The following is a 24,463-nucleotide window of genomic DNA, read 5'->3' as shown; positions in this document are numbered from 1 at the left end:
TGTTGTATTGAGCAACCTTTTACACAGCTATCTGCCACTGCACTTTTTGTACGGGCGGGTACGACACACACGGAGTCTGACACACACACACACACACACGTACACACATACATGCACGTTCCGATCGCGATGTACAGTAAATGTCCCTAGAAACACCCACAACAGGTTTGAGCCCACACACACTAAACATGTGTATTTTCCCAATTAAAGTTCGTTTAAGTAAGTGTGAGAGAGAAAAATAAGGCCAACTAACTTACAAGTAAGCTTTGCTTTCTAGCACGCAGAATCGAACACTCAGACGCACAGTAATTGCTCTTGTTTGCGAAATTTGGTGAATAAAAAGCAGCAGAAGAAAATGCACGTCGTATCCTTAGAAACACCAAGCTCTTCCAATCCGTGATCCCATTCACACAAAAACAGCGCGCACACACACACGTCATGCACCTGTAACCACACCAAGTACACACACACACACATAATTGATTGGACAACACACGTACTGCTGCGTACAAGTTGTGAAATACTGCACTGTAATACGTTACGTGTGTGTATAAAGAGTGGGTTAGCTGCTTACGTTGGTTGAACAAGATCAGAAGCGAGTCATTTTTTTTTTCACCATAAACAGTGGAAAACGACGATTTTGCTGTCGAAGATCGGAAAAATCATCTAGACCCACTATGTGTTTAGGAGCAGAATTCTTGATATCATCATGAGGCAATTTGGCCTATTTTCTGACGTCTTGATTGCGCCGTATTTGAGTTTGACTGGATCTCGGGTAACGTTAGGCCTCTACAGTTCACTAGTAATAGTATCTTAGTCGGTTACCAACAGCAAGTCTCTTCCACCTCCCTGGGCAAGCCATGGGCAGCGAAACGGAGTGAAAGGCTTGCCAAAAAGTGCTTGTGTGATTGTGGGGCCATTTAAGAAGATCCTCATCTTGCAAACTACCTGTAGATGGTTCTAAACACTCAAGATGTCCTGTGCACAAATAGAATCTATCATACCGACTTCGACGTGGCGTATCGACGCGCTTGAGGTATCTCTCGCCGTACTCTTCGGTGTCATTCTGGGTGTCATCATTGCTGTGATCATCTCACGATGCTTCGTAAAGGAGCTCGCAAGAGACCGAGTAAGTCATGTGATGTGTCACAAATGGAATTCCAGCATGGTCTAAATTGATGAAGCTAACAACTCACAGATTTAAAGGGATGGTACAGTATTGGTGGAGATGAGAATTGGGCTTTTAACTTTTTGTGAGATACCAAGAAAACACTTGTGATATACAATTGTAGTACTACTAGGCCTACTACTAGTGAAAGTACAGAGCATACCATTTAAAGAGGATTTCAAAGTTTATTTGATGAAAATCGGGTTTGGAATGACTGAAACAACTAAAAACAAAGTAAAAGAAAGCGATCGTAATTCACGTGGCCATTTCGTTAGTGGGTCCCACACTTTATCAGAATCGCTCTTGTTTGGATATCTCAGCCATTTCAAAACCAATTTTCATCAAATAAATGGTGAATTCCTCATAGAATTACACGCTCTTTCATATTTCATAAGAGGTTTCTCATCTTACCAAAAAATGTTAGAAAGATATCTGAAATTAGGTCTCGACCAAAACTATACAGTAAGTATACGATCTGTGGAATGTAACGTTACAATATTTGCGTTTATTGTAGGATTTCTTCTTTGAATCACACATACGAATCAAAGTTCTGGGTATAAATAGTTATGTATTTCACCTTGATCCAAGAATCAATTTTCATCTTTGTGTTGATACACTTTTCTGCAGATCCAGAAACACCAGGATGACAGTGTGGTCATTAATGCAGCCTACGAGTCTAGGATAGCAGGAGACGCTGAGCTGGTAATGACACATAACCGAGATATAAGATACCCACTTGTCTCAGATCACAACTTATTCTTAATGGCTCTAGGGCCTACTTGTATAGCTACAATATTTTTTATATTTGCTCTGATTACCAGAATTGAGACCCATAGTTTCTTAAGACATGAATGTACTGATTATTTCACGGCCACAGCTGCCAGGCAGTCAAACAATTGAATCCAACTGCTATTAAGAGGTGAACAAGAAACAAACACACACAAACTTTTACAGGTACAAGGTATCCCAGTTTTATAAGACAGTTTTTGTTGAAAGCATAATGTGCAACTATCAATGCTAGACGCTTATTTCAATGTACATGTGTACCTTTTGTGGCAAATATGAATATATATTACATGTACACTGTACTGTAATTAGATTTCTTTGAAGATGAACAATGTGTAGCCCTACACCATCAATCTGCAATAAAAGCAACTTGTATTCATTGTATGTAACACAGGAGCTCTTTTTCTTACCGAAGCCCAAAGGAACGGTCCACATAAAAAACTGTACATCAGGAGCAGAAAAGCACAAAAATTATTTTGATTGAATTATTCCTGCTTCACTTCATACATTTTTAAAGAGTTGGATATAAACTTCTTGTCATCTGTTCTAAAGGTGGTTCATAAAATGTCCTATTCAAAAAGCGACCTGTACTCCTGTTTGACGGTGGAGTGAAAGAGATACTTGCCAAAGCACTCTTTGATCAATGTTCAAGTTAGCAGGGCATAATGAAGTATTTATGACATCTTTAGCAACTGAAAGCTTGATACATCCATTTGTGTGTTTGTAGTTTCAGCTCAAATGGAGAGACTGGTCATGGAATCATGGATAAAGCAGCAGTGCATTATTTGAGTTTGTATCTTGTATAAGTATATATGCTGTAATCATTTTTGCTAGTTTGATAGATAATGACTACAATGTATCTCGTATTACAGACTTACAGGAAGTCAAGGAAGTCAATTACCTCAAATAAGACAACACATGTCTTTATTGAACGAGAGGGCGATCATGATGAAGATGATAACAGAAAGAGAGATGACAGACAAGAAATGGATGGAGAGGAAGAAGAAGATGATGAAGAGCTGTCACAGAGGAGCAGGATCCATACGGCAGGCATCATCGTAGCTCTGGCAAAGAACTCAAGGTAAGGCAGACATTCAGGAGCAATTGATAAGATTTATTCTAGTTTTGGTGCTGAACTACAGTGCGATGTCAAGAGCACTTTTCCTTGATTTTCACGTTTAAGATGAAGGTCCAGAGGTGTAATATTTGTAGCACTATAAACTACTACAAAAGTTGTTGATGGCAAAACATTGGAATATATGTACTACAGACAAAAGCAGGGCACCTTTTCTCAGACATAGGTGTGGACAGCGTGAGATTGTGAACATTGGCACACATTTACACGTTGTGCATATTCAATTGCTTTTGAAAACAGGGAGCAAGTTAATGTTTTATTTGATACTGAGTAAAAATAGATGAGCAAAATGTTTTCTATAGACTCTCACATTGGTTTGTATCAGGCATCAAAGCAAGGTGTGAATCAGTGAGCAGTTATTGTCAAACCACACACAGCTTGCAGTGCCAGGGATTCTATCAGTATTTGTTGGGAGTGTGTTTGTTTAGCTGGCTATCTCTATCAATACAACACCAGTCTTCTAGAAGTGTCTATCAGAGATTGAGATACCACCTCTAATCACAATTCAATGGCCTGCTTCTGCTCTCTATCCTCGTATTTACTTCGATTATCTTGACCTCAAACAAACTAATAAAATATATAAACAGTACCACCTATTTCTCCTTTCAGTGAAAAGACGACCATTGAGCTGAGTCTGCAAGATTTCCAGTCCACCAAATCACTTGAGAGTGAGCTCTTTCTGGAGAGAGAATGGGTATGCAGAGTTTCCTAGATATGAAGATATAAATCTAATACATAATATTATTCATATTAGTGCCTTCCATGTATTTGTGTCTTTTTTAGATTTAGTATTTATTGACATTTTGTACCTTGATTTTGAACATGCAGTGATTTATGTTGAAACTAGTTGTATCGTATGTTTTGTTTGAGCTATTCAGTAAGACATGTATATTTCTTGTTCATCAGTATAATAATAGTTCTTTTTCTACAATGTGTTTTTTAAATATTTGATGCAGTGATTATTGTTATTATGTTTGTTACTATTCATTAGTAAATAATTACTGTTCCACAAATGGAATGCAAATGATCATACTTAGAGTTATACAATCTATGATAAAACTAGAGCATGTCAAGTTGGAGATGATTTGTTTTAAGTATGAGTAAATATTGTAATTAGTTTTTATGACACCAGATTATTATACAGTGAGTGAAACCATCAACATTGCAACAAGTAGTATTTTCAAGAGACCACATATGAAGAATCAAGAATTGCCAAGTATGTGACAGAATTTTACAGAGTAAACACCTGAAGTTATTGAATGGATAATTATCATTCATTTTTTTCTTGATTTTCTTTGGCAATATAGGTGTTCATTCATCTGCTTCGCATGTTGCTGGGAAAATTTGTCGCGGCAGAAAAGATGGAGGAGAAATATGCTGAAGAATTTGTGGAAGATGTCACTCGGGTAAGTGTGATTTTTTTTTTCTTTTTTTAAAGAAATGAGAAAGACAACCATAAATCCCTTCCATGTTTGAAGTTGTGACCTGATTAGTGTATCATATATTTTACTGATTAGACAGCTTCAGCTTGAAATTCTGAACACTGAATTTTCCTCTTATACAGATTAGTGAGAGAATGTGATGGATAAAAGGCATGGAAGAGTCCATTCCATTCAGCATGCCAGTAGCACCAATATAACCTCATTATGTGATCAAATGCGTTGATGGATATTACCATTTTTGTGCTGAATGGACAATCGTATTTAATATTCAGAGCAGTGGACTACATGTAGCTCTCTCAAAACTTGGAAGGGGAGAGAAAGAGAGAGAATCGGCAAGAAAGAGTAAGATGCTACACGTGAATTTTTCTCATCAAAAAGATAAAGCATTAGAGCCGAAATGGGAGATGTGTTACTTATTGCTTTATGCAGGACATCATGGAAGCCAAAAGCACCCTGAATGGGACACAGCTGGTTCAGGAAGAGGAAATCAGGAAGAAGCCAGAGTTCTCCAAGGATCCACTGGCCATGGAGGAAGCCCTTGAAAATTCCAGACTGGACCATATCAGAAAGCTGGTAAGTGATATTTTATGCTTCTAATGTAGGAAATGTGTTTGAAATATGAGCTCATAAAACAGTGTACCTACTAGTACTTGTACGTGTTAGGCCAAGTAAAAAAAGAAACCAGTTTCTCGTCCTCGCGCGCATCGATTTTGGCCGCCTCATCAATTTTTTTACTATTTACTATTTTGAAAATGGCGCTGAAAATACCAAGAAATTCATAATTCTCGTCCCAGCCCGCTCCCCGCCCGCATCGATTTTCAGTTGCCGCATCGACTTTTTTGATATTTACTATTTTTTCGGCCGCCGAAATAAAAAATCGACAATTCACCTACCAATCGTGATGTCATTTCTAATTACGCCTTGCGTCCTCTACACGTATTTAGCTGTAGTACAGCTGTAGCTTATGTACCCAGTATATACAAGTAGTGCGTATGTAATAACGCATGCATTTCACAATGCGAGCTCGGCAAGAAGGAATGACCCACCAAAGCAGTCGAACTGTAGTTGGATGGGCGCGGGCGGGCCGCGCCTGGGCTAGCTGTGATGTACAGCGCACTCGGTACGTCGTGAACGCGATAGCGGCAACATTTTTGCGATCGCTGATATTCCACGCATATTTCGCGCATTGTTCGCATTTTTCCCCGTTTCTCATATTTCAAGCGGATGAATTGTACTGTACAAATGCTTGTGAGGATTGTATCGAGTTTGTATTAACATTTTCATGTCATTGTGACTATGTGCATGTGTGTGCAGTGTCGGAAGGTACGGTGCCGGTGCAACGTGCAGTGGCTGTGCCGCACCGTATTGGCAAAGTATACGTGTGCGTGTCTGTAGCTGTCGTCCAGGGTCGGTCACGGGTACCGTCCCCTGGTCTGTCAGCTGTCTGCACGCACGCATGAACACATTCGAATGTGTAGAAGCCCGTACACTCTGCTCTGTAATGTTGCATCTGACGGCGATGTATTGTTCTATTTTGAAGAGAAAATGAATGCGCTTTTCCATCAAGTGTAGAATTATCAAATGGGTGTATCTGCAAAATAAATAACTTTTCCACGGATTCTGGTTTGTCTCGTATTTCTGCGGGATACTTTTCTTTACGATGTCACGGACACGGCCGTGAGTCATATCATCTGTAGTGTGGTATACAATCATTCATCATCCAAATGACGAGTGATTATCAAATGTCTTTTTAGAAATGAAGAAACACCTTTAAATGTGTAATGCTATAATGCCATATCAGTATCATTTTGACATCCATCTGCAATTGTACAAGCCAGTTTCCAGTTGAATATACTACAATTGTACTGTGAAGAAATGCAGATACATACCAGTTGTGTGGACACAAAAAGTCACAAACACCAATGATGAATAAAGCAGTGTTTTAAATATATCATGGAATTTATTTCAGTTGTACATTCATTATTGAAAGACATGTTTTATACTTGTTTCATTTAATAGCACAATACATCAGAATTGCAAGTACACTGGTATCAGAAATGCCATTACAACACTAAATACCAGTGTTAAGATGGTCATTTTCCCTTGACATCTATAGTGGAAAGAAAAAGCAAATGTATTTCTGCATGCATCAAGTTTCATTTCAAGTATGGTACATAATCTATTTGTTTGAAAATGCACAGAGTGCAGGCAAGACATACACTTGGGACCTGGTCTCTCATAACACAGCTACCAGAGTGATATTTCATTTCACAAATTGGATATAGAAAATAGTAAAGCCCTCTCTCGTTACCTTTCTCAGAATTACCGGACGAGAAACACATATTACTTTCATTTTGACAATCCTCGAAAAAATAGTAAGATATCAAATAGTAAGGACCTCCCTCATCGCCTTGCTCAAAAAACCCGGACGAGAAACTACTATCTTTTTTTACTTGGCCTTATATTCTGCTGCGATGTCTGCAGTCATGGGCATGGCGGTTGCCTATAGTCACTGCTTAGCTATTCATAATGGTTGTACAGTGCACTCCCGTTACAACGAACACGGTTATAACGAAATTTCGTTGTAAAGAAGTAAATCTTCTGGTCCCAAAATTATCACCATTAAAGTCTATGTTACAAAATTCGCTTATAACGAACACGGTTATAGCGAAATTTCCGTTATAACGAAGTCTTTTCCGAGCGCCACAGACAAAGAAAAACAAAAGAAATGTGCTCCGTTATAACGAAATGCGAATTGCTTTCGAAAATACGTAGCGGAACACGCATTTATAGCGTCTCTGCATGGGTGAACGCTTCACACCACTGCGTGTTCGCTCCTTGTGTCACGCACAGTTTCTGAGGGGAACTAGCGTTTATAATTGTAATACAGTTATCCCATCACATTTCACATAGCTTTCCAGTGTTTGATGAGTATTAAGCAAACATAATATGATATATATACGTGGTTCTTTGTTTTCGTTATATATTGTATTTGTTCGGTTATAACGAAATTTCGTTATAACGAAAGAAAACTGCCGGTCCCGAGCATTTCGTTATAACGGGAGTGCACTGTATTCCACTTTCAAGAGCAGATTTGTCAATATGAATTAGTGAACTATGTCAATATAAATGTATTCATATATATATATATATATATATATATATATATATACTATTTATATTCACTGATGTATATGTTTGCCAGCTGTTGTTTCTTATGGTGGCATGAGGACAATTAGCAAGTAATTATTAGAGAGTTTTCTAATTTCATCAAATTTCAGATTGTGTGGCATATGTATGGACATAAAGGTCTTTTGCTGTTGTTGTTTTTATATATCAGTTTACCATGAAAATTGCCAATCTTCAATTTCTATTTCTTTTCTCTGTTACCAGGATGGTTTGGTCCAAGATATGCAAATCAAGGTGAAAGACAAGCTAAGCAAGGATGCCAGTCTTACAACAGATGAGGTATGCATCTAATATTTGAAAGTCAGTTATGTGCAGGTGGTATGATGATCATCACTTTGTGCATTTGATACATGTTAGACTGTTACACAAATAGGTAAACTGTTCATTCAAAAGAAAAATGGAAAAAACTGTTGTTTTTCCGTCAAATATTTGATGCAGGTTTTTTTTTTTCTTTTTCGTATAGACCTTGAAATCAGGTTTCAACATATGAATGGTTTTCTAAGGAAGCTGTGTAGAAAGCGGGATGTTCTTTCGATGCTGATCTTCTGGAGACACATATAAATGAATTTTACATTATCAACACAATGTTAGTCATCCCCAATATTTCTTCTCAACTGGTTTAAACACAGTGTTACTGCCCTAGTTGACACCTTTCTTTTGGTGCCAATGTGACTGCACTTGGCTTGACCGTTTTTCATACAGCATACCTGCAAATATGTAGTTGGTAGAGAGTTAAAATGCAAGAATTTAACTAGTAATAAAATTTGCATTGCGCTTGTCATGTGATTCCAGTGTGAAGATGAGATTGTGTTCATCCACATTGTGTTTGTGGAGCTCTTGTCGCTTCAAAGGGATCCTGGTGTTGATTTGCTAAACATGTGCCTGTTTGTATGCATTGCGTTTGTCTTAACTTTGTACATAATATGCTTCTTATTTCTTGTGCGAATAAATGGAAATTGAATTGAAATTGAAATTGAAACTAGAATTGAAATCATTTTGAAATGCATGCCATTTCCTTCCCAGGTCGAAGCCATCATGAAGAAACTGATGGAGAACATGGCTACAGCAGAAAAGATGATTGGTGACGAACAGAGCCGACAGGCTTCGGTGAGGGTCAAGTCTCAATTTTTACTTATATGATTGAATGAATGGAGGCAGTGCTGTCTTTTACAGAGAAATTGACAAAAAAAAATTGCAGAGTGTTTTGTTCACAAATAAAATCTGCTCAAATTCAACTCAAAATCAGTATGTCATAGGGTAGCCCATGGCAATAACATATTTCCTGACTTCTCAAAATGTGTGATGTACCTCGATTCCTTCGATTTAGACAGAAAGTATTCCATGATAATCTTAAATGTGCTATATCACGATTTGACAGATATTCAAGGTGCATCGTAGATACACTTAGGATACTCAAACTTACTTGAGGAGCTCTTACCGACTTTTTTTTTTTCTGATTACAAATTATAAAAGAAGAATGTATCAGACTTGTCAAAGAATATAAGAATTTGCTTTATTATCATATGAATCTATATTATCTATTATATACGAGTCTATAATTATGTACACTCCATAAAAAATGATATTTTTATCTTTAGTGGTGTTTGGTATGTGTGTATGCAATTTATATGTGCTTGAGTCATTATGGACAGATTAAAGACCTCTTGTATTACATTGTGTTAGAGTTGTGTAATGTGAATGTACAAATTGTACTACAGGTGACTCTTGTTATAACAAAGTCCTCGGAACTGGCAGTTTTCATTTGTTATACCAGGCCTGCACGGTACCCCCATTTTTTCTATTGCTCTGACGTATCTGTCAGACCAGTTGGTACCCAGTTTTTCCATTTTTTTACTGGTCCATTCCTGAGTGAGTTACTGGTCTTGGACCATCGGACTGGTGCCAGTGTGCAGCGTTGGTTATACCAAAATTTTGCTATAGCCAAACAAATATAGTATATAAAGATATATAGATGGTGATTTGGGGACCTGAATTTGTTATTTGTTGCTTCCGAAATTTTGTTATAACCCTGTTTGTTAAAACGGGAGTGCACTATATCCTCCAAGCCATGGCCATCCTGTAACAGTGTTTGATTAAAACCCACACTTCACCCCTCCCAGATCTTGCAAGAGAGGCTGGCCAAGAGGCAGGCACTGTCTGAGCAGTACGGCCAGGTGACCACTAGAGAGACCAAGGGCAACCAGGCCAGGATGGAGAGCCTGAATGAGCTGGTCAAATACCTGTCTGAAGAGAGAGAACTCAATGAATCACAAGCAAAGAGGTATGATTCAATGTTTCTTGATGACAGCCCTTTTTTGTCTCGCCCACCGGAGGTGAAGGCGAGACTAAGGGATCCAAATGGCGTCCGTCCGTCGTCCGTCGTCCGTCCGTCGTCCGTCACAAATGTTAAAGTTTACCTGCAAGACTCTCTTATGATGCATAACTTGGCAACTGTTACAGCAATGGCAGCCACACTTGGGTGCTAGAAGCACTAGGGGTATCTTCATGTTATGGTTTTGTCGGAGGTCATGTGATGATGTCAAAGGTCATTTGAGGTCATATATTAAAGAGTATGTGCAAGACTCTTTTCTATGTTAAAGTTTACCTGCAAGACTCTCTTTTGACAAATAACTTCACATAAGTTGCTTGGATTGCAACCTAACTTGGGTCACAGATGCACTGGGGGTACCTTCATGTTATGGTGCTGTTGGAGGTCACAGGATAAGGTCAAAGGTCATTTGAGGTCATACGATAAAGTTTACTTGCAAGACTCTCTTATCACACGTAACTCAACACATGTTGCTACAATGGCAATCAAACTTGGATGATAGATGCGCTGGGGGTACCTTCATGTTATGGTGCCGTAAAAGGTCACATGGTAAGGTCAAAGGTCATTTGAGGTCATACGTTAAAGTTTACTTGCAAGACTCTCTTATCACACGTAACTCAGCACATGTTGCTACAATAGCAATCAAACTTGGGTGATGGTAGATGTCTCTTGGGAAGTTGAAGGTAACCACAAGGTCAAAGGTTACAGACAGGGGTCAACAAACTTTTAGGGCCCAATGTTATGTTTTTAGGGCGCGTTTTGATTGTGGCTCATAACTTTTGATCCCTATGTCTGTTTGTGACCAAACTTGGACAGTAGATGTCCCTTGGGGTGTTGAAGGTCACCACAAGGTCAAAGGTCATAAGCAGGTCAATTAACTTCTAAGAGTTATAAAAAATATTAATTCCTTGTACGCGAATGGGCGAGACACAATTTGGCGATTGCCTTGTTCTACATCGTGGTGCTCATACCCTTCACACAGTATCATTCCATGCCTTTCTCTGATCATACTCTCTGGTAGTTTCAGAGGCAGTCAACAATTAAGGCATGTCATTTAGTTATAAGTACCACTAAATCCATTTAAGTAAGGCCTTGCTACATTAAATTAAAAATGGTGCTGCATTAAATTAGAAATGCCTTCTTTCAACTTTATCTCCTTATTCCCCCCCCCCCCCCTTGATCATAACAGGTTTACTTTTGCTAAGTCACTAGTCCCCATATTATCATATTGTGTTTGATAGTGTTGTATTTTTTCATTTCGCCTGGTAACAAGGCATGCAAGATTTTTCCTTGTATTTCCAGTTGTCGTCATTGACATGAATTTAATTGTTGCTTGCCAGGGTCTGTATGATTGGAGTGTAGTAAAAAAGCCTGTTTGAAGCAAGAATGCAAACTGTTTAAGATTATTTAATCTTCCGATGAGATGAAGAAAGAACAAATTGATGAACCTTTGATGTCTTAATGCCTTGTAGATTGATTTGCGTTGTGGATATTTTACCTGTGTTATTTTTTTATTTCATCTGTGTGATTTTTGTTATTTCTGCAAACTGTATTGGGCTTTCTCTTGTTGGTTTTTAGCTCACCCGAGCCAAGGGCTCAAGTGAGCTATTGCGATCGCTCTTCGTCTGGCGTCCGTCGTGCGTCGTCCGTCGTGCGTCGTCCGTCGTCCGTCGTGCGTAAACTTTTTACATTTTCATCTTCTTCTTGAGAACCCCATGACCGATTTTCACCAAACTTGGCAGGTAGCATCCCTAGGGGGATAGGATCTCAATTTGTTCAAATGGGCACCATGGCCCACCTGGGGGGCCCCAGGGGGGCCCAAACACCCTAAAATTAAGGAATCTTTAAAAATCTTCTTCTCTAGAACCAGAAGTGATAGGGCTTAAATGATACTATGAGTAAGTACATTGAAGACTGTAGTTTCAAGTTTGTTCATGGGGGAATCAGGGGTGCCCCCCTTGGGACCCAGGGGAGGGGTTCTAATGGGGCCTAAATTGTACATTTTCATCTTCACTTTGAGATCGCCATGTCTGATTTTCACCAAACTTGGTAGTTAGCATCCCTAGGGGGACAGGATCTCAATTTGTTCAAATGGGCACCATGGCCTACCTGGGGGGTCCCCAGGGGGCCCAAACCCCCTAAAATTAAGGAACCTTTAAAAATCTTCTCTAGAACCAGAAGTGATAGGGCTTGGATGATACTATGAGTTAGTACATTGATGACACACATAGTTTCAAGTTTGTTCATGGCGGAATCAGGGGTGCCCACCCCCCCCCCCCCCCCCCCCCCCCCCCTTGGGGATCCAGGAGAGGGATGGGAAGAAGTCCTACAGTTGTAATGGAGCCTGAATTGTACATGTTCATCTTCTTCTTGAAAACGTCATGATGAATTTTGACCAAACTTAGCAGGTAGCATCCCTAGGGGGATAGAATCTCAATTCCTTCAAATGGGCACTATGTCCCTCTTGGGGGGCCCCTAGGGGGCCCACCCCTCCCCCCACATTAAGGAATATTTAAAATCTTCTGCTCTAGAACCAGAAATGATAAAGCAAAGTTAATATCATGAGTTTGTACATTGATGACTTTAGTTCCAAGTTTGTTAATTGCAGATCCAGGGCTGCCCCCCCCCCCCCCCCCCCCCCCCCCGAGTTGAGGGGGGGGGGATCCATATGCAGACCTAAAATGTCCAATGTTCTCAGGTAAAAGTGTGCAAGAATGCATGGAAGGTGAAATTGCGATACTCGGGTGAGCGCGTGACCCGCGGGTCTCTTGTTTATTTTCATTTTTGGCTTGATGTGTATTCATTACATGCCTTATATTGTTTTCATTGCCTGAAATAATTTCTCTGTCTGTCTTACAGCATCATCAAGCAGTATCAGACAGATATGGAGAATATTCAGCTAAAACACCAAGCAGGTAAGAACAGAGTTCATTCACATATACAGTATTCAGTAAGTGTAAATGTTTATGAGGCTTACAATTGTAGTGGCAGAAATTGACATCATGGCTAGCACTGAAGTAGCTGATAGCTGTCATTTAATGAGAACAGACCTCCTCATATGTAGCAGTGCAAAAATGTTTAACCAAGGCTGCTATGATGCAAGAGCAATTCAGATGATATTAATGATTTCTGTTTGTCAGTAGTTAGTTTCTAGGACATCTGTGCTGATAGGCAAACAAAGCACTCCAGTGGACTTGCTAATGAGACTAAAGCATAATACATTATTACTCTTTCCAATGTCACATGGAAGTGCATACCTGAGTAGATGTATAGGCCTAAGTTTTGTGATTGGTGTGCTGAATCCCTCCACAGCTGTTCTAAGGCACAGCCAGGACCTTGCAGAGAGACTTCAGCAGCACCGGGAGAGGAAGCTACGAGAGCTGGACAGGAGACACAGCGAGCAGCGGGAGAAGCTAGCCTCCAAGGCACCGAGTGTCGTCAACCCGACCGACTTTGTTGAAGTGAGCACCAACTTCCCCCCCCTGACATTATGTGCTTGTTTTCATGTATGCCTGGGTGTCTAGCAGGTTGTGTGTGCTTCTCTCTTTATTCAATTTTTCCCTTCAGGTTTGGTGTAGTTTGTTTATCACTCTATCTATTTATCTATTTACTAGGTTTTCCTTTATTGAGGCTAGCATTATCAGTGGTCTAGCACTGTTTGCTTTATGATAAGAGTGCAGTAAACCAGTGCCACATAACATTTGATTTATTCATAACATAACTTGGCATGAATTAACAAACCATGAAAGGAGTTTAAGATTATACAATAATACAACTGATCATAGCATGAACATTGCAGGACATTGTACGCAAGAAGGTAGTCATCTCTGGTTCCTGTTTGTAATATTGTAGACAAGCTACTGTAAAAGTGGATATTTTCGCGCGACTAATTTTTCGTGCTTGGCTGGGTAAGAAGAGTTTCGCGTGTTTTTAATTCCGCGGAATCAAGACGTCAACTACTGGAACATATGGCACGCAAAAATATTCGCGTGCTTTTATTTTCGCGCTAGCTTCTGGTTGCAAGAAATGCGCGAAAATTTCAACACCGCGAAAATTTCCACTTTTACAGTATATGATTACAGAATGTACTGATAGGAGCATATCATGATGCAGACAAGGCACTCTTGAAGTTTAGTAAGCAATGTTACAGTAATGAGTAGCTGGTGTCTTTGAGGAAAAAGAAGAGTAATATAACTACAACAGCCTGGAAACTGAGTAATCAGTGTACTTTGAACATGTTACCCTATATCCAATTAAGTTTCAAGGTACTTTCCAACCTGTACTTGAAACAGCAATATCTTCTTCTTTTTTCTTGTATGTAGTTTACTTATAACCCGTTCTATTTCAGAAATAGACTTTCTACATTAGTCTAAAAAATTAGACTGATTTTGCTAAAAATAGGTGCTCAAAAAATGGGAAAATCAGTCTACAAATGATCGAAATTTTAAATTTTTATCTGAAATTCTGGTGCAAGGTTCGGCATAAACAAAATGGAATTAACAAATCTATCCTTCATTTCTTTCAGAATTGCATCAGTCATAGCTGGATATGTCAATGTTGGTCTTCTGCCAAACCTGCTGAGCTGTCAAGGTTCGGCTTTTGACGAACCTGCCAAGCTGGCAAGGTTCGGCTCTAGACGAACCTGCCCAGGTTCGGCTTTTGACGAACCTGCCAAGCTGCCAGGGTTTGGCTTTAGACGAACCTGCCGAGCTGCCCAGGTTCGGTTTTTGACGAACCTGCCGAGCTGCCAAGGTTCGGCTTTTGACGAACCTGCCGAGTTGGCAAGGTTCGGCTTTTGACGAACCTGCCAGTCTGTACAGGTTCGGCTTTTGACGAACCTGCCGAGCTGGCAAGGTTCGGCTTTTGACGAACCTGCCGAGCTGCCAGGGTTCGGCTTTTGACGAACCTGCCGAGCTGCCCAGGTTCGGCTTTTGATGAACCTGCCAAGCTGCCAGGGTTCGGCTTTTGACGAACCTGCCGAGCTGCCAAGGTTCGGCTTTTGACGAACCTGCCGAGCTGCCAAGGTTCGGCTTTTGACGAACCTGCCGAGCTGCCAAGGTTCGGCTTTTGACGAACCTGCCAATTTGGACAGGTTCGGCTTTTGACGAACCTGCCGAGCTGCCAAGGTTCGGCTTTTGACGAACCTGCCAATCTGTACAGGTTCGGCTTTTGACGAACCTGCCGAGCTGGCAAGGTTCGGCTTTTGACGAACCTGCCGAGCTGCCAGGGTTCGGCTTTTGACGAACCTGCCGAGCTGCCCAGGTTCGGCTTTTGACGAACCTGCCGAGCTGCCAGGGTTCGGCTTTTGACGAACCTGCCGAGCTGCCAAGATTCAGCTTTTGACGAACCTGCCAATCTGTACAGGTTCGGCTTTTGACGAACCTGCCGAGCTGGCAAGGTTCGGCTTTTGACGAACCTGCCGAGCTGCCAGGGTTCGGCTTTTGACAAACCTGCCGAGCTGCCGAGGTTCGGCTTTTGACGAACCTGCCGAGCTGGCAAGGTTCGGCTTTTGACAAACCTGCCGAGCTGCCAAGGTTCGGCTTTTGACGAACCTGCCGAGCTGGAAAGGTTCGGCTTTTGACGAACCTGCCGAGCTGCCATGGTTCGGCTTTTGATGCACCTGCCGAGCTGCCAAGGTTCGGCTTTTGACGAACCTGCCGAGCTGCACAGGTTCGGCTTTTGACGAACCTGCTGAGCTGGCAAGGTTTGGCTTTTGACGAACCTGCTGAGCTGCCATGGTTCGGCTTTTGACGAACCTGCCAGCGGCTGCACAGGTTCGGCTTTGACGAACCTGCAGAGCTGCCAGGGTTCGGCTTTTGACGAACCTGCCGAGCTCCCAAGGTTCGGCTTTTGACGAACCTGCCGAGCTGCCCAGGTTCGGCTTTTGACGAACCTGCCGAGCTGCCCAGGTTCGGCTTTTGACGAACCTGCCAAGCTCCCATGGTTCGTCTTTTGATGAACCTTCCCAGCTGCCCCGGGTTTAGCTTTTGATGAATGTGCTGAGCTGCTCAGGTTTGGCTTTTGACAAACTTGCCTAGATGCACAGGTTTGGATTTTGCTAAACCTTCCCAGCTTTGTGTGAGAGGTGTCGTCAGCAAAGAAAATGAAACAAAAATTATTGCGAAGAATTGTAATGTATAGTTTGCATAAAAATAATAATGGGTGTTCAGACATATTAACGTGGGATATGCTACACTTTTAATTGTTTGAAAGGAATCCTATACCAATATAGAAAAATATATGAAATTGCATGTAATTTAATAGTTTTCAAATCAGAGAACAGCCATGCCTGTGATACATATACTATACTCACTTCATTTGTACATGTATGAATCAATTTGTATGATCAATTGTATAAAAGACTACTCAATTCAGCAAGAAATAGGCCAACTACATGCTCTATATTTCGATGTCTTTCAGAAATGATCTTAATTAATTGCTGAAAAAAATGTTATTGATGGAGACATAAGGGCTCATAATATTGTCTTTCACACACAGACGCAGTCTACATGGCTGCATTAAGCATGCAGTGTAACTGAAGCTTCTAATATGTGGAGCAACATACACTAAATAAATAGACTTTTCAAATTTACCGTGTCAAGCGATAGGCACACTTCAATTGATTTCCAGTACAACTAGAAATGTCGCTACAGCGACTGGTTATACCCCCGCCAAACAACATTTCATAAGCTTTGGTCAAAACAACATTTCATAAGCTTTGGTCAAAAAACTGAGGAAGTAGTTAAATCCGCAAGATCTTTCCTTGATCTTCTGCCATTAATATGCCGTTACCATGGCAACGTACTTTCGGGTACTGTCGAAAAATGCGTCTTGCACATCTACAACCAAAGGCACACATCTGTACCAAGTTTCATGGAAATTGGGCAAAAACTGAGGAAGTAGTTTGCAACACAAAATTTTCCATCATTTTGGCTCATAATATGTGAGCTGTTACCATGGCAACATACTTTTTGTCACTGTCAAGAAATGTGTCATGCTGACCTATATCCTAAGACAAACATTCAATATGAATTCCATGAGAATTGGAAGAACACTGATGAAGCAGTTTTGCCATGAAGCATTTTGCCCTATATTTTACCAATAACATGTCGTTACCATGGCAACGCACTTTTTGCCACTGCGGAAATATGTGTCTTGCACATTAACATATTCAGATGAACATCTGTACCTAATTTCATAAAAATTGATCAAAAACTGTGGGAGGAGTTCGCGACGCAAGATATGTACCCATTTTTGCCCATAATATGCCGTTACCATGGCAACGTACTTTTGGGTACTGTCAAAAAATACGTCTTGCACATCTACAACCCAAGGCACACATCTGTGCCAAGTTTTATGGGAATCGGTTGAAAACTGAGGAAGTAGTTTGCGACGCAAGATTTGCAACGGACCGACCGCCCGACCGCCCGACCGCCCGACCGCCCGACCGCCCGACCGCCCGACCGCCCGACCGCCCGACCGACCGCCCGACCGCCCGACTGCCCGACCGTCCGCTGATTCCTATATACCCCCTTCAAACTTCGTTTGGCGGGGGTATAAAAAGAGTACTGAGAAAATTGAATCCATGATTGTTGAGAAAAGAAGAGTCTTGAACTGTATTTTTTTTTTAGTTTGTTTAAAGTGGCCTCAGAAAGTGGGGAAGTTATTCTCTGTGGATAACATTACTCAACACTGAAATAGAAAAAGGTACTCAAAAGTTTTTAACCAAGTTAGGATAATTAACTCTTGCTTGCAGGTCCATATGCAGTATGCAGGGTCAAAAATTAACTGTGGCCCATTAGCCTGGTTTTAGGTTGATTAATTGTGGACCATCAATTTAAAAGAAAAAAGTTATCTGTTGTCCCCACAGCAAGCAACTATCATAGAAAATAGATTGTTTTGTTGGTCTTATTTTGGGCCAGTACTCATTTCTTTCTTTGGCCACCAAAATTTCAGGCTAAACCATCTTAGACACCTGTTACACACAAACACACACACACACAAACAAAAACACAAACAACAACAAAGAACACACAAAACAATGCGATATTAATTTTGGGCTGCCCCCCCCCCCCAAAAAAAAAAAAAACAACAACAAACAAACAAACAAAAACAAAAACAAAACAAATATTATTGAATACATACATCTAGTTCAAATGTATTTAGAGCACCATTTCAACCCCCCCCCCCCCCAAAAAAAAAGGGGGCAGAAGAAATATACAAAAGGATACTTCTCTCCCTGGTACAGCTTGGCAGGCCAGTAAAATGTATTTATACACATATGAAAATATGGGGCTGAGTGCAGTAATTTAGGCAAGCCTTGAGCTGATGTGATTCTACTTACAGAGTATCTAGCTTCCAAAACATATTATGTGACAAACAGTTTATTTACAAGCCAAGGAAATTTGAATCCCACACTGTTAACTTAAGTCTGTTAGCACTTTTTGTCCATACTTCATGTATAGCTTCCATGATCATTTGACACAAATGATGTCCACATCACACTGAGCCATTTCTACTAATGTTCCTGAGGAGCAGTGGTACTGCTGCTGCTAGCTGTAAGCACATTCATCTATGGCAATAGCAGAAGCATTCTCATCCAGTGCACACAGGAGTACATTACTAATTGTAATTGTATGTATCCATATGCTTATTTACGTTGAATTTCACGGAGATGAATGCCATTCTGAATCCTGCAGAGTGCTGTCGAAGTCTTAGTGCTGTTGTTACTTCTGTCTGGTGACATGACCCTATAAGGAAGAATATAAACAAAAATATGCGATTTAAAAACTTAAACACAAACTCTTGGGACAGTATAACACACAGATAGTAAGGTGTTTCCTGTTTAGCTGCAGCACAGAGGTGTTTGTTTTCGTAAGCTTTGTTTGACTTTTCAAATCTCCTGTTTGGTGACCACACATGTACTTCTTAAACTGCCTACATTGTCCACACCTCTTTAGAGGGCCAAGTTTATGCAGAATTAGGATTAAATGCCTCTTGACTATTATATGGGGAGTATACGTGCTGTGATTGCATAGGAAGCACACCAGTAGTGTGAACTGTCTGACCTCACACTGGATTGTAAAAGGCTCATTATTACAGTCATGTAGTATAGCACTTATTTCATCCGATTGTATTGTCGATAGGGTACTTGAGCTAGCGATGATAGTATAAAATGCCAATTCTATTGCGTAATACTCGTGAGATATTACGTCAGGAGAGAGCCCGCCATGTGTGCATGCGCAGTAGAACCAATACGTCATCGTGCATGCTGAGATTCGGACGGAGGATTTTATCCCTCCGTTTTTTCTGGCATTTTTCTTCGGATTTTGCCTATCTAGTGAATGTGTTTTGGGGTAAAATTGCTCCAAGACACTAGAACTGTACCCTGCTATTGGGCAGACAAAACAGTTTTCGAGCATCGAAAGCAGTTTCGAATATCAAATCATGGATTCATCGGTTTCGCCGATCTCGGTGAAAGAGAAATTTCGCGCTGCCGCTCCACGTGAGCCCACGGCAGCTTCACACGCCGCCACGGGCGGACAACCAGCCGCCGCACAGGGGAAGCTCACAGAGCTGTGTGCCCCTACGGCTACACAAGATGGCGGGAAATCGAAACCTGCTCAGCGCACAGCGCAAGTAAAGAAGAGCAAACCTACAAATCCGGCAAAAACCCAGTCATCGACAAGCTCCGATGTGAACACTAGACTGAGTAAATTGGAAGACTTGCTGGAGTCAGTTATTCAGCGATTACCGGCGGAAAATCGTACTGCAAACTCTACAGGAGTATTGCATACGTCTGCAGTTACACCGCAGCCACGGGCTGCACACACTACCGATGATACGTATTCACATACGAGTACACAGCAGCCATACAGTGGCGAGCATTGTGAATACACGGGCGCCGGTATGGGGCAAACGCATTCAATCGCGGATGACGAGGAATGCTTCCCAATCATGCCAGACGAAGTTCCACATATTGCGGCGAAGTTCGCAGTGAACGCAGATATCGGGGAACCGATAGAGGAAGAAATTGCTCAGTCAGCTACATATTTGCTCACACATCAACTGGAAAACAAAGCACTAGAGGAGACAGCAGCTAAATATGCTCTGCCCAGTAACTGCCAAGCTATGGATTCCCCAAAAGTGAACCCCTTCATTTGGGACAATCTTCCGACACATACAAAGTCAAGAGACTTGAAACTACAAAAAATTCAGAAATCAATGACAAAGGGCATTAATGCCTTTGTCCGTTCACTTCCATCGGGCAACATCACGGACCCACAACAAGATGCGCTGGCCCTACTTTGCAGTTCTTCTTTTGAGTTGAATTGCTTACGACGTGAGCTAATCAAACCAGACCTAGACTCAAGATGTGCCAGGCTGTGCAAGCCAGAGAATATGGTTGGTACTACCAACAAACTACTGTTTGGCGACAACCTCAGCAAGAAGGTTAAGGACCTTATGGAAGAACAGAAAGTTACGGCAGGGGTGATGAAGGGACAAAGAAAGAGCTACTCAAGCCCACATCCCTACAGGGGATTTAGGCCCTCGCCGGGGTTCGCTAGTGCTACCCACCGAAGCTACAAGGAAGCAGGCTGGTCCAGATCTCGTGCCCCTGCCACTGCGACTCGGCCTTTTTCTGGTACTGGTGACCGGCCTTTTTTAGAGCGGAACCCGAGGCAGTACCGCCAGAGCCAAGCACAAGGCAACAAGAAGCCACTGCCTCCAGCGCCTCACACACAACGGAAACGCTAAGCCTTACAGAGGTGAGAGATGAAATAACTCTAGAAACCCCACATGATTCTCCCAAAGTTGGAGGTCGACTGTATGCCTTTCAGGATAATTGGCGAGCTGTTACATCTGACCCATCTATTTTAGAGGTCATAAATGGTTACAAACTAGAATTTGCGGCCACGTTGCCACCATCCAGAAACAAACCCCCAAGAAGCTACAGGCTTTCTGAAACTGATAGAAGAGCTCTATCTATTGAGATTAATAAACTGTCTGAAAAGGGGGTCATTGAAAAATGCTCCAGAGAAACAGGAGACTTTGTCTCTAATATTTTCTCAAGACCTAAGAAAAATGGAGGTACACGCCTCATACTAGATTTAACAGATCTGAATAAGTATTTACCTTACCAACATTTCAAAATGGAAAATATCCATACTGCCTCACAGCTCTTGTCAAGAAATGCCTACATGGCATCAGTCGACCTCCAGGATGCATATTATGCAGTCCCAATCCACCCATCTCACAGAAAATTCTTCAAATTTATTTGGGAAGGCCAGTATTGGCAATATAAGGCCCTGCCTAATGGCTTGAGCACTGCTCCTCGATTATTCACGAAATTGTTGAAACCTCTCTTGGCAATGTTAAGGCAGCAAGGCCACACTGTGGTTTATTGTTATCTAGATGATACACTCATTATTGGGGACACAGTAGAACAGACAAAGAACTCTGTTAAAGCAGTCACTCGGGGCTTCGAAAGCCTAGGATTTCTAGTACACCCAGACAAGTCTGTACTACAGCCACAAAAAGTGATCCAATTTTTGGGCTTTATCTTGAACTCGGAAGACATGACTCTTCGATTGCCAGAGGCAAAAATGCATGAAATTAAGACGCTCTGCTCAGAGCTCAGATTATCCTCGAGCACTACAATTAGGCAAGTTGCCAAAGTGATCGGAAAGCTGGTGGCAGCCTCGCCAGCAGTCCAGTATGGGCCTTTGTTTTATAGGGCCACAGAGAAAGAGAAAGTTGTTGCCTTAAGATTGCACAGAGGTCACTTTGACAGGAGAATGTCGTTATCACATGAATCTAAACAAGAACTCAATTGGTGGGTTTCCAATGTCCAGTCGGCATTCATGCCACTAAGAAGACCCAATCCGTCTGTTGAAATTCGTACAGACGCAAGTGGTAGTGGTTGGGGTGCCACTGACCTACACAATTCCACAGGGGGTAGGTGGAATGAAGAAGAGTTAAGATATGTCAAAGACAGTAAGATAAATTATCTTGAACTACTAGCCGTAAAATTTGGGCTGCAATCACTATGTAGTAGAGCTAACGATGAGCACATTCTCATCCGCACGGATAACACCACTGCAGTTTCCTACATAAACAACATGGGAGGAATGAAATCAGTGGAATGTAATAACATTACGAGAGACATTTGGATGTGGTGTATTGATCACAATGTGTGGATAACGGCATCACATTTACCAGGCAAACTAAACGAAGAAGCAGATCGCTTGTCTAGAAAGTTTGATGACAGGACAGAATGGATGCTTGACAGGGACATTTTTCAATCCATCACTGCTAGATTTGGAGAACCTGAAATTGATTTATTCGCATCTAGACTGAATAAGCAAGTACAGAATTATGTTTCATGGTTACCTGACCCAGAAGCAGTGTCAGTCGATGCATTCACTCTCAATTGGAATGGATTGAAATTCTACGCATTTCCCCCATTTTGTCTGATTGCAAAATGCCTGCAAAAAATAAGGGAGGATAATGCAGATGGAATAATCATTGTACCCAACTGGCCCAGTCAAGCATGGTTTCCCCTCTTGCGAGAAATGACAATTGGGAAACCTATGTTGCTTCACAGGAGCAAGACACTCCTAACACTCCCAAATTTGAACACACCACATCCCTTACATGCAACTCTTGATCTTATTTGTTGCAGGCTATGTGCACACCACTAGAGCACCAAGGAATTTCGAGGGACATCATTAACATCATGGCTGCTTCTTGGAGAGATTCCACCAAGGCGCAATACAATATCTACATTAAAAAATGGTACCAGTTTTGCCGTGAGAACAATATCGACTGCTACTATGCAGATGTTACGGATGTCCTCAAATTCCTCAGTAAACTCTATCATGTGGAACATGCAGCTTACAGCACCATAAACCAAGCTCGCAGTGCTTTATCATCTTTCTTGACACTAACTGACGCTTCGTGTACAGTTGGTACACATCCCTTAGTCTGTCGGTTCCTGAAAGGAGTTTTTCACCTACGGACTCCCTTGCCCAGATACAAAGAAATCTGGGATGTTGGTCCTGTTTTTAGATTGTTGCGTATTATGTCACCAGCAAAGTCGCTGTCTCTGAAGAAATTAACATTAAAACTGTGCATGATCATTGCTTTGACTTCAGCGCAAAGGATTCAGTCTCTGAAATTCATGGATCTTGATCATTTACAATTGAGAAACAGTTCAATTACTTTTCACTTTGAAAAACTGATCAAACAGAACCGACCAGGGAATGTTGGGTTTTCGGTTACCCTGGAATCTTATCCTCCAGACAGACGCCTGTGCGTAGTAAGGTACCTCAGAGAGTATATCGAGAGAACAAGTATGCTCAGGGGGGATGAACGACAGCTATTCATCAGCTACAAGAAACCCCACAAAAGGGTATCATCACAAACTATTGCTCGTTGGCTGAAGGAAGTGCTTACATCAGCAGGTATCAACACTGATAAGTACAAAGCGCATAGCACTCGAGCAGCATCAACTTCAGCCGCGACCAGGAGTGATGTACCAGTGACTGCAGTACTTGAACAGGCTGGATGGTCAAACGAACGAACGTTTCGACGTTTCTACAATAAGCCAAAAGACGCCAAAATGAGCTTTTCGCAGGCTGTCACTCGTGTAGCAGAAAACTAATGACCTCTTGGTAGGTGCTTCAGTTATTCACATAACTTATGTTATGTCTGGGGGAAAAATGTATCGTCACAGGCTTTAAAGTCTCCTGACGTAATATCTCACGAGTATTACGCAATAGAATAGAAAGATTAAACGAGAACTTACCTGTTCGAAGCTTTAATCTCGATTCTATTAAGTAATAGGAGGGTGATATTACGTCCCCTCCACACCCACCCTGCTGTTCTAACAGGAGTGTAAGTCGGCATTGTTTCGAACAGGATTGCAAGTTCCCGTTATCTTTCATCTAGTGACAATCCATTTTTCACTCTTCGAAAATTGGTTCTACTGCGCATGCACACATGGCGGGCTCTCTCCTGACGTAATATCACCCTCCTATTACTTAATAGAATCGAGATTAAAGCTTCGAACAGGTAAGTTCTCGTTTAATCTTTCTAGTATATTTTCAAATAATTGAGGATGAACCATTCCTGTCATCCCTAGCATGTACATTGTATGAACTATTCAGACAAATTTTCATAATAAATCTGTACTCTCATTTTCGAGGATGTAAAGATAGATTTTCACATACTTCAACACCTTTATCTTTCTCCTCTCTTGAGTTATCTTCTTTGTTGCTCATATGAGGCCTCTTCAAATTTTACCCTTTTTTCTGGAATCTTTATCAATGTACATTGTACTCGGTCATGTATCATTTTCTATCTCTAAACTGCAGTGTGATTACTACATGATGATCAGGGCCTATCTGTAA

At 41.3% G+C, this 24,463-nt stretch overlaps 1 protein-coding gene across 1 annotated transcript in view; it reads left to right on the top strand.

Annotated features, from left to right (window-relative positions):
- The first annotated feature begins 907 nt into the window (after positions 1–907).
- The window catches only part of LOC139727749 (uncharacterized), a 53,043-nt gene continuing 29,487 nt past the window's right edge, over positions 908–24,463 (top strand). Inside the window, exons 1-11 of the mRNA XM_071638727.1 lie at positions 908–1,129; positions 1,796–1,870; positions 2,827–3,035; positions 3,699–3,783; positions 4,397–4,495; positions 4,961–5,104; positions 7,925–7,999; positions 8,744–8,827; positions 9,841–10,001; positions 12,909–12,964; positions 13,362–13,510. Of these exons, the coding sequence (XP_071494828.1) occupies positions 974–1,129; positions 1,796–1,870; positions 2,827–3,035; positions 3,699–3,783; positions 4,397–4,495; positions 4,961–5,104; positions 7,925–7,999; positions 8,744–8,827; positions 9,841–10,001; positions 12,909–12,964; positions 13,362–13,510 (1,293 nt within the window). The 5' untranslated portion in view covers positions 908–973. The remainder of the gene's footprint in view (positions 1,130–1,795; positions 1,871–2,826; positions 3,036–3,698; positions 3,784–4,396; positions 4,496–4,960; positions 5,105–7,924; positions 8,000–8,743; positions 8,828–9,840; positions 10,002–12,908; positions 12,965–13,361; positions 13,511–24,463) is intronic.

This window comes from Diadema antillarum, unplaced genomic scaffold, assembly GCF_040938485.1.
Source record: "Diadema antillarum isolate AM-2024a unplaced genomic scaffold, OU_Dant_1.0 seq00000150_RagTag, whole genome shotgun sequence".
Lineage (NCBI taxonomy): Eukaryota > Metazoa > Echinodermata > Echinoidea > Diadematoida > Diadematidae > Diadema > Diadema antillarum.
This window is presented reverse-complemented; position numbering and strand designations above follow the sequence as displayed.